The sequence below is a fragment of the Euleptes europaea genome, chromosome 2 (assembly GCF_029931775.1).
Source record: "Euleptes europaea isolate rEulEur1 chromosome 2, rEulEur1.hap1, whole genome shotgun sequence".
NCBI lineage: Eukaryota > Metazoa > Chordata > Lepidosauria > Squamata > Sphaerodactylidae > Euleptes > Euleptes europaea.
Window position 1 is genome coordinate 117681804 of NC_079313.1, and position 10928 is coordinate 117692731.

General features: G+C 47.0%; 1 protein-coding gene across 1 annotated transcript in view; it reads left to right on the forward strand.

Annotated features, from left to right (window-relative positions):
* Nucleotides 1-10307, forward strand: part of CSE1L (chromosome segregation 1 like) — a 32520-nt gene extending 22213 nt beyond the window's left edge. The window contains exons 17-24 of the mRNA XM_056844505.1: nucleotides 1772-1922; nucleotides 3105-3313; nucleotides 4251-4348; nucleotides 4494-4579; nucleotides 5385-5466; nucleotides 6390-6536; nucleotides 6766-6997; nucleotides 10089-10307. Of these exons, the coding sequence (XP_056700483.1) occupies nucleotides 1772-1922; nucleotides 3105-3313; nucleotides 4251-4348; nucleotides 4494-4579; nucleotides 5385-5466; nucleotides 6390-6536; nucleotides 6766-6997; nucleotides 10089-10178 (1095 nt within the window). The 3' untranslated portion in view covers nucleotides 10179-10307. The remainder of the gene's footprint in view (nucleotides 1-1771; nucleotides 1923-3104; nucleotides 3314-4250; nucleotides 4349-4493; nucleotides 4580-5384; nucleotides 5467-6389; nucleotides 6537-6765; nucleotides 6998-10088) is intronic.
* Nucleotides 10308-10928: the final 621 nt, after the last annotated feature.

Below are 10928 nucleotides of genomic sequence, written 5' to 3' on the forward strand. Positions count from 1 at the left end.
GAATGTGACATGAGCAAAAAGCCTGCTGTTGGCATATGCAGGAGAAGTTCCCATCGTGCTTTTTATGATTTGTCTGATTTCAGTGACTGCTAAAGAATAGCTTGCCTGCCTTAGGCTTCAACTAGAAATCTAGATACAGATTAGCGGCTGGAAAAGGGGACATGGTGTCCTGAATGCTGTGAACAGAATAGTAATTGACCTGGGGTTTTTTTTAGCTTAGGTTTGCTATGGCCGTGTTTTGTTTTGTTTTTGGATTTTTTTTGTTTACTTTGAATAAAGGTTAGACTAGAAGGACTAGTCATCATTCAGGTTTAGGAGCTGAATTATAATGCAGCGTTCTTGTTTCTGTGTACTCACGATAGGCCCATCTGTGCCAGTAATACTCAGTGGCTCAGGAGCCGCATGTGGCTCTTCAACGTGCCACTTGTGGCTCTTCTGAGCACTTTTCTACCCCAACGTAGCACCTGCCCCGTGTTTCATAAAAGTGGGGCTTGCGGTTGGCAGGTGGTTTCCACCATGAAACAGCTACCACCAGAGGAATGGGGTAAGCTGTGATACTCATTCGAGAGACGGAAGTAAATGTGGCTCTTTTTGTCGATGGGCATTGTAAATGTGGCTCTCCACGAGCCACGGATTGAGTGCCACTGATCTACCGTATATACTCGAGTATAAGCCGAGTTTTTTAGCCATGATTTTTGGCTTAAAAAACTCACCTCGGCTTATACTCGGGTCAATACGGTAATTCGCCTGCCGGGCCCTCTCCCAGCGCGCTCCCGCCAGCCAGCTGATGGGCGGGCTGTCCTGCCTTCTCCTCACCACCACACCCGATCGCGTCTTCTGCGCTGCGGCAGCAGTTTCTCCCCCCCACCCGATCGCACCTTTTGCGCGATCGCGCCTTCTGCTGGGCGGCGGCGGTTTCTTCCCCCCCACCCCCCCACCTCACCCGGGCCGGTCCTCCTGCTTGCCAGCTGACTCTGCGGGGCCTCCTGCGCGCAGGGAGGGGGCCGCCACCGCCTGCCTGCGCGCCTGGAGCCCAGTCAGGTAAGCTTGCGGGGGGGAGGGGGTGCATTTCCCCCTCGGCTTATACGTGGGTGCCTAATTTTTCCCCATTTTTGGGGTGAAATTAGGCACCTCGGCTTATACTCGGGTCGGCTTATTACCCGAGTATATACGGTATATACCTTGAGAGATCTATATACCTTGAGAGAGCCAGTGTAGTGTAGAGGTTAAGAGCAGTGGTTTGGAGCGGTGGACTGTAATCTGGTGAATTGGGTTGGTTTTCCACTCCTCCACCAGAAGCCAGCTGGGTGACCTTGGGCTAGTCACAGCTCTCCTAGAGCTCACTCAGCCCCGCCTACCTCACAGGGTGTCTTTTGTGGGGAGGGGAAGGGAAGGTGATTGTAAGCTGGTTTGATTCTCCCTTAAGTGGTGGAGAAAGTCATCATATAAAAACCAACTCTTCTTCATTCTTCTTGATTTTAGTGTGGAGTAAGGTTACTTTGTACTTTGAGGCATATTAATGTATGAGAAGGCCCTAGTTAGTCCAGAGAGGAGATAATTATTTAGGCTACATACCAACACCTGAAGTACTTGGCATGATTTGGGAAACTTGGGGGGGGGATGCTCATGTAAGTCGTTAGCTTCCTGGTATCCTGTGATGCGGAGCTTTAATAGTCCACGTGGTTACAGTCCCCAAAACAACGCCCTTCTTCTATTTGATGTAACATCACACCAATGACTTTGTGCTGTTTGTTTGGTGTCTTGTCTTCAGAATCCAAGCAAGCCTCACTTCAATCATTACATGTTTGAATCCATTTGCTTGTCAATAAGGATAACTTGCAAAGCCAACCCCGCAGCAGTCGGAAGCTTTGAAGAGGCATTGTTCATGGTGTTCACTGAAATCCTGCAGAATGACGTGCAAGGTATGAATAAAATGTTTATGTTGCTTGGACTAAAATAATGTAAATTGGTTGATGGCACAATGACAGATGCTACAGAAAATGTCTGTGGTTCAAATGGCGTTGGCTGGGATCCTAAGCAGTGGAAGAGGAATCGTGCTAGAGAAGGGCAACTTCCTCCCCTCATCGCTGTCCTCATTAACAGCCTTCTGTGATACCCAGAATTGTGCTGCTATGAGTCAGTGGGCAACGAAAGAGCAGTGTGGGGGAGCAGCGGCGGCGGGGATTGGTAAAGCTCTCCCTCCCCTCCTCCGCAGATGGTGAAGCCATTCCATCAGAGAAGCTGCCACTTTGCTGATGGAACAGCACCTTAGGACGCAAGCCATTATTTGTCTAACTTGATTCACATCGACCTGCAGAGTAATTCTTCACTGGAAACAGAGATTGATAATTGCTTCATGCCATCTCCTAGTTTTGCACGAGCTAAGTCCAGTCAAAGGAATGAGTTGCAGTTATTTGTTTTGGGGTCTGGTTTTTTTCCTTATCCTTTACGGGTCTTTTTTAATGGAGATGCGCTGTTTAAAATGTTTAACATCGGAAGCTGTCGTGTAACCTGTCAGGCCGTTGGCCTTTCCAGCTCAGCATTGTCTACTTTGATGGGCAGCAGCTTTCCTGGATCTCAGGCAGATAAAGGTCATTTCCACCCCCTGTCATCTGAGATCCTTTTAACTGGAGATGCCTGGGATCAAGGCCAGAGAGTACCAGCCATGCTTCGCAAATGGGAGGTCCTGTCACCGAGCTGCAGCTCCTCTCCAGGAATATATTGTAAATAAGTGTTCTAGATAAATGTGTCTATCGTAAACACTTTGCCCTTGGAGCGGTGGAGTCTGATCTGGAGAACTGGGTTTGATTCCCCGCTCCTCCACATGAGCGGCAGAGGCTAATCTGGTGAACTGGATTTGTTTCCCCACTCCTACACACGAAGCTAGCTGGGTGACCTTGGGCAAGTGACAGCTCGGTTAGAGCTCTCTCAGCCCCACCTACCTCACAGGGTGTCTGTTGTGGGGAGGGGAAGGGAAGGTGATTGTTAGGCCAGTTTGATTCTCCCTTAAGTGGTAGAGAAAGTGGTAGAGATAAAAACCAACTCTGATGATGATGATGATGATGATTAGTGTGTAATATAAACTGTCTTTCCTCTTTTGACAGAGTTCATTCCCTACGTGTTTCAAGTGATGTCTCTGCTCCTGGAGATGCATAAAAATGATATCCCGTCATCCTACATGGCCTTGTTCCCACATCTGCTTCAGCCGGTGTTGTGGGAGAGGTCAGGAAACATTCCCCCTCTGGTGAGGCTCCTTCAGGCCTACTTGGAAAGAGGTGCCAACACGATAGCAAGCGCCGCAGCCGACAAAATAGTATGTATGAGTTGATTGCAGCAACCAGACTTCTTAAACGTATTGTGTTCTACCTTTTTTTGAAGAAAATAAAGATTGGCAGGCCACCTCGTGTATTATTGGATGGCCAGGCAAATGAAGATCACATTAGCGGTACAAGTTTTTATTAAGCTAGGTTTGTGCTTAGCTGCCAAAGTGCACTATGAATCAAAAGGCAATACCAGACGGCAATCCCCAAAGGTAGAGTCCACAGATTCCGTGTATTTTCTTGTAACAAACCAGAAACATTTTGAGCAAATGCTCTTCAAATGCTTTCACATACATTTCTTTACAGACTGGCTCAGCCATGGGCTTGTACAGTCCCTCCTTTCCTGTAATGCACACTTTCCATCTGTTTCTTGTTAATCATTAGCCATAGTATCCAACATGGAAAATGATGGTTAGTCTTGGTCCTTCTCGGCTGAATTGAAAACTGCAGTTTGAAGTGGCAAGTACTAGCTGTAGTTTGCCAGTTAGGGTGCAGAAGCAGAGGACAGTGGATTCCAAGACACTTTGGCTTTTAAACTTTAGTAGATAGTTATCAGGAGAGCCGGCGTGGTGTAGTGGTTAAGGTGTCGGACTAGGGTCTGGGAAATCCAGGTTCATATCCCTACTCTGCCTTGGAAACTTGCTGAGTGACCTTGGGCCAGTCACACACTCTCAGCCTTGACCCTGGCAAATATTTGTATGGGAGACCTCCAAGGAATACCAGGGTCATGATGTGGAGACAGGCAATGGCAAACCACCTCTGAATGTCTCTTACATTGAAAATCCTACGGAGTCCCCATAAGCCAGCTGTGACCTGACAGCAACCAAAAAGACATTAGCAGGAGATATCTTCTGTTAGAGTAATTTTTGTGGCTAACCATTCTTTTTAACCAAATAATAACCAGAATTTTTTTTGTCTTAAAATCTACAGCCTGGACTGTTAGGGGTGTTCCAGAAACTTATTGCCTCTAAACTTAACGACCACCAAGGATTCTATCTTCTCAACAGTATTATAGAACATATGCCTCCGTGAGTACTAAATTCATAGATTTATGTTTTTGCGAGTTAACATTTGTGATGGTGTTTGTTCCAAATATGTGGTGGGGGATGTAATCAGAGCCGTGGTGTACTTGACTGAATAACCCATCTCTGTGTGTTCCTTTTATATTTCCAGTGAGTCCATTGATCAGTACAGGAAGCAAATTTTCATTCTGCTATTCCAAAGACTTCAGAATTCCAAAACAACAAAATATATCAAAAGTAAGCTCCTCGTCAATTTGTCTATAGTTTGGGTGAGACTGTCAGGCTGAGTAAATTTCCTGTAAGAGATTGGAGCGCAACTCCAGTCCTAGGCCCATTGAAACCATTGGGGTTTTAGACTGAAATAACTCTGAATAAGATTGCAGAGTGTTGATCGAGAAAGCATTGCGGCACAATCCTAGAAACACGTTTGCCTGGAAATGCTGTTATTTCAGTAGGGCTTACTTCCATGTATAAAACTAAACATTTTAACGGCTCAGACTGAAGGCTGAAGTGGATGTTCCAATGCTGTGTGTGTGTGTGTGTGTGATTTTTTCCAAAGGTGAAGGGCTGTGAAGTGGAACAGCAGGATTTGGAAAGCAAACTAAACAATTTAACGGCTCAGACCAAAGGCTGAAGTGGATGTTCCAATGCTTAGTGTGTGTATGTGTGTGTAAATACACACGTGCACACACACACACACACATACACACACACACACTTAGCATTGGAACATCCACTTCAGCCTTTGGTCTGAACTGTTAAAATTTTTAGGTGATTTTTCCAAAGGTGAAGGGCTGTAAAGTGGAGCAGTGGGATTTGGAAAGCAAAGGGAAGAGTGGTACATGAAAGCTCTGGGCTTTGTGTTGCATTAGTTCTTACGATGGGCTGGGGAGGGTTCGTGGCAGTCCGCCACTCTGTCAATGACAGCAGCTTTGCAAGAGAACAAGTGTGTGTCAGGAGGACGAGAGCACCGCATCCTCATACTCTTCTAGGAATGTCCTTTACAGCTTTTTTTTAAATTGACTCTTCCTTTTTTCAATAGGTTTCCTAGTCTTTATCAACTTGTACTGTGTAAGATATGGAGCAATAGCACTTCAAGAAATATTTGACAGTATACAGCCAAAGTTAGTGCCTTTTTAAAAATACCTTTTGCTTCCTATCAAGGGACAGTTAATATCTGTATTCTCAGGGGCCACTCTGTTCTCCAGCCAGAGGTCCGTTGGAGTAGGGTCCGAATCTCATCCCTTCTGTGCTTTGCCCCCTCATTATTGAGAATCAAATCCACGTGTGAGAAAAGCTGGGTGGAGCTCCCAACTGTGTCTAGTAAATATAATCTTCCCTCTATAGCAGCTGTGTAGCTATTTCAAGTCCTTTTCCTGGCCAAATTAACATGTGACTGTGTTGGGAACTATTTGCATTAGGTATTTGTAAACAACAATATTTCTGATTAATATTTGGGGGAAAGTAAGACTTTGCCAAAACAACAACAACTCCTTTGCTCATACTTCAGCCACAGTAGTTGTGCAGCGGCTGTTATGTGCAATTACACAATATGTTTTCACCTGTTTGTTGTAGTTTGGCCAGTATGTACAAATTGCAGGAACGAAAAGATTACCTCTTCTAAAGTGCTTCAGAAGCCTCATGCTGAGGCTTAGCCAGACGTCATATGGGTCATGGGTGTTTACTTACCTGGTTGTAAGCTTTACCCCCTTCCCCCCCACACACACACACACTTTTTTTTGTTTTCACCATAAAAGCAGAGAACAGAGGAGATTTGGGAGGTCAGCAACAGTAGCCCCAGCGTTAGTATTCTGGGTTGATGGTGGGAGGGCCCCAGTATTCTTGATGTAGGCCCAAAGTAAGGGTATCGAGTCAGGTTTGCAGAGACTTTCTCCATGAGAATGCTCTTTTCAGATATTTGTGTAAATGATAATGCAGACCTTAACTTGTGTTAACACCATTTCAAGACTATACATCACTTAACAAAGGTCTTTGATATCTCTCTTGTGGTTAAAATTTAAAATTGTTTCTTTTTGACACTTAACAGGATGTTTGGAATGGTTTTGGAGAAGATCATAATACCAGAAATACAGAAAGTGTCTGGACAGGTAGAAAAGAAAATCTGTGCGGTTGGCATCACAAAAATCCTCACTGAATGTCCTCCTATGATGGACACGGAGTACACAAAACTCTGGTAAGTGTTACCTTGATAAAGTTCATCCTTCAGATTATTGTGGCAACGGCAGTACAATAAATCTTTGGCCCCTTCAGAAAGCCAACGGCAACCCAACTGTAATGCAGATGGGATTTTGTCAGTTTTCCCCTGCTTAAATTTACTCTTAACATTTCCTTTTGCTCTGACTCAAATGAGTGAATCTTAACAGAATCCACCAAAACAACTGCCAACGTGTCTCCCCATTTAGGACGCCTCTTCTCCAGGCCCTCATTGGTCTCTTCGAGTTGCCTGAAGATGACACCCTTCCTGATGAAGAACACTTCATTGACATAGAAGACACACCAGGATACCAGACTGCATTCTCCCAGCTTGCCTTTGCTGGGAAAAAAGAACACGACCCCGTGGGCCAAATGGTGAACAACCCTAAAATCCATCTTGCACAGTCTCTTCATAAATTATCTACTGCATGTCCAGGCAGGGTGAGTGACTCCAGAGTGTCCCTGCAATCTTAATTTGGGGGATAGCATTGTGGGGAAGGGGAACTGCTGTGGAGGAAATAACTTGATCTGTTCCCATGTTGGTTTTCATAGAATCATAGAGTTGGAAGGGACCACCGGGGTCATCTAGTCCAACCCCCTGCTCAATGCAGGAATTTCACAACTACCTACCCCCCACACCCCCAGCCGACCACTACTCCATGCCCAGAAGATGGCCAAGATGCCCTCCCTCTCGTGATCTGCCTAAGGTCATAGAATCAGCATTGCTGACAGATGGCCATCTAGCCTCTGCTTAAAAACCTCCAGGGAAGGAGCACTTGCCACCTCCCGAGGAAGGCAGTGTGCTCCAAAATTTAAAGGTTTTTTTGGGGGGGGGTGCGGTTTGTCATATTACGATCATGAGTAAATTTTCTCTTGACTAAGTCCTCTTGAAACAAGTCATACTTCCAAAGTGGGGGGTGGGGGGTGGGAGTGCAAGTCTACTGCAATATTTGAAATATTTGCCATGTTGCTTTCCTATTAACGAGGATGTCTGGATAGCCCCAGGCTAGACTGATCTTGCCAGATCTCAGAAGCTAAGCAGGGTGGACCTGCCAAGTATTTGGATGGGAGACCCCTAAGGAACACCAGTGGTCATGCTGCAGAGGCAGGCACTGGCAAACCACCTCTGAATGTCTCTTGCCTTGAAAACCCCACCAGGGGTCGCCATCAGTCAAATGTGACTTGATGGCAAGAAAGAAAGGAAAATTTCCATGGAAAATGCCTCATTGCACAGAGAACTAATGAACCCCACCCTTCTCCCCAATTGGGACCCAAAGTGGTTTTTATCATTCCCTTGTCTATTTTATCCTCCCAACAACACTGTGAGGAAGGTTAGGCTGAGAGTGTGTGAGTGGCCCAAAGTCACCCAGCAAGCTTCCGCAGCAGAGTGGGAATTGGAGCTTGAGCCTCACAAATCCTAGTCTGACACTCTGGCTATCATACCACAAGATCTGATTCTGAGGTTGAATCAGCCCTTGGGTTTGTTTAGTTTTGTCCCAAGAAAATTGGTAAGGGGGATGTCAGGCTATACCCAGTTGTCCCATCCTTAGCCTACTCCCTAGGCCAGTGGTCGGCAAACCGCGGCTCGCGAGCCGCATGCGGCTCTTTGGCCGTTTGAGTGCGACTCTGCCCGGTCGGTCGGGTGACGGGAGACGTGGCGCAGGCAGGCCGCGGGATACGCGGCACGGGGGAGGCACGCACGACTCATGCCTCTGTTCCTTAAAGATAAAACTACAAGCCCCGAGATGCGTCTGTATCCTCCCCGGCGGTTCCCTCTCTCCCCGCCTCTTATCCTCTCGGCCAGCGAGGATCCTCCCTCGACCCCGCCCTCCACCCGCTACCCGGAAGCTCCCCAAATTCACTGGGAGAACGATGCCTCCAGGCCCGGCCCGCCTCGCGCTGCCGGGCGTGGGCGCAGTCATGCCGGCTCCGGGCTTGCCCAACGGTCAGCTGTTGGGCGGGGACGATGCCTCAGCGCCCACCCCGCCTCGCGCTGCCGGTCTGGGGGCGCGGTCATGCTGGCTCCGGGCTTGCCCGCCAGTCAGCTGTTGGGCGGTGACGATGCCTCAGCGCCCGCCCCACCTCGCGCTGCCGGGCTGGGGGCGCGGTCATGCCGGCTCCAGGCTTGCCCGCCAGTCAGCTGTTGGGCAGTGCGGACTTCCTCTGCCCGCGCCTCCCGTGAGTCAGCTGTGAGGCCCGGCGCCGCTCCGTGTTCTGCGGGGGCATCAGCACGCGTCTCCCATCCTCCTCATCGCCGGGGCCCTGGAAAAGAAGAGGTACACATGGGGGATGCAGTTGCGTGCCGTCGGGTAGGTGGAGAGTGGGAGGGAAGGTCCGGGGAGCGGGGTTGGACCCCCGTCCCAGGACAAAGAGGAAGGGAGAACCTCCCTGGACAGGGGGCGAGCAAGAGTGAGTGGCTGGAAGGAGGAGGAGTTTCCGCTCCTTCCCAAAAAGAGGTTATGGGATGGGGAAGGGTTAGGCTTCTCCCTGGCTCTCAAAAGAAATCTCAATTGTTGTGCTGTTGATGTTTGGCTCTGTTGACTAATGAGTTTGCCGACCACTGCCCTAGGCAATGTTAGAGTTAGGAGACCAGCGTAACTTTCCAACTTGTAAGGTGCTGGCTGCACTGAGAAAAAGGCCAACTTTGGACAGTAGGGGAAGGAAGAAACAGGCCCAACCATTGTGTACAATACACAATGCCACCTATTCTTCATTCCTCTTTTTGTCCAAAGCTAACCCTTTCTTATCCTTCTGCTAACATAGAAGAAGAGTTGGTTTTTATATACCGACTTTCTCGACCACTTAAGAAAGAATCAAACTGCCTTAAAATCACCTTCCCTTCCCCTCCCAACAACAGACACCCTGTGAGGTCGGTGGGGCTGAGAGAGCTCTAAGAGAGCTGTGACTAGACCAAGGTCACCCAGCTGGCTTTGTGTGTAGGAGTGGGGAAACCAACCCGGTTCACCAGATGAGCGTCTGCCACTGATGTGGAGGAGTGGGGAATCAATCCCGGTTCTCCAGATCAGAGTCCACTGCTCCAAACATAACGCTGCCACTGCCGTCATTCTGAAGAGGCTGGAAGCATTAGAGGAGCTTCTGGGTCTTAATGACCGGAAACAAAACGAGGCACAGATTGAACCAGTCTAAACGAGCCATGCCTCAATGAGTAGGCAAAACCAATACTTGTGAAGTGTTGTAATAATGGCACTATGTGTTGCTTAAGGCTTTGCCGCCAGGGGGAGCTAAAGCTGGATAGCATAATGGTTCTCACCAAGCTGAAGCTGCCACTATTACTACGGTTTTGAAAGTGTGTGTTAATAGCTGTGCCTTGTGTTTTAATAGAGATTTTGTATGAAATAGTTTTTATCCAGGTAATGTATATTGATGTAACTTTATCCCTTTTTTGGCTATTTGTACATATGTAAGGATATTTTGTAACGGACTATGGCTAAACAAATAAATGAATTCTTTTTCTTCTTTTTCTTTGTAACGGCCTATGGCTAAACAATTAAATGACTTCTTCTGTTTTAAGGTGCCCTCGATGGTGAGTACAAGCCTGAATGCGGAAGCTCTGCAGTTTCTCCAAGGATACTTACAGGCTGCGAGCGTCACGTTGCTCTGACCTCTTCGTTTCTGGCATCGGAGTTTCAAAATTGTGTCAAAGACCGCTGATATTGACTGTCTCCTAAGCCAAGCTCGGAGAGGACGAAGCAAGTTGCTCCTTCAAAAAACACTTCGCCGAATCGTTTGCTTGACGCAGAGCCTGAAAGATTTCATTCACGTGATCATAGATAAAAGAAGCAAAAGTGACTCTTTCCCATTCCCGGTTTGCTTTCAAAGGGAAATAGTAATAGGAGTTTCTCATTTTGGGATCGATTGGAGTTCCACATCTGCTGTGTTTTGGGTAACATTTTAAAATGTATAGAGCACTGGCTGCAAAACTCATTTTGTGTCACTAAAATCCTTTTTTTCCCCCCAGTTTGTCATTTTTATTTCTTTTTGTGTCTTTAAAGTTTATCTGAATTGTGAATAAATAAGCTCTTGTTTAACGGGTCTGCCTAGCAATGTATGTCTTACTCTGTTAGAATAAATTGTAACTTGTCTGCAAATGATGCCATTGGTCCCATGCCATACGCAGCGTGTGTAACTTTGTTTGCCACCCTGACACCATTCATGATAAAGTTAAAATTGTATTTGAAGAGGCACCTTCATAGCATTCTGATTTCCACTGCCAAAAGTGTAAGGAGCACTCCTTTACAGAAACACTCGAATCTTTTTTTCAGGCAATGCGAAGCTATTAAAAAAAACAAAACAAATAAATGTCTATTAAATGTAATCTATGCAGATGGTTCTTGTTAAGCAACTATGTTTA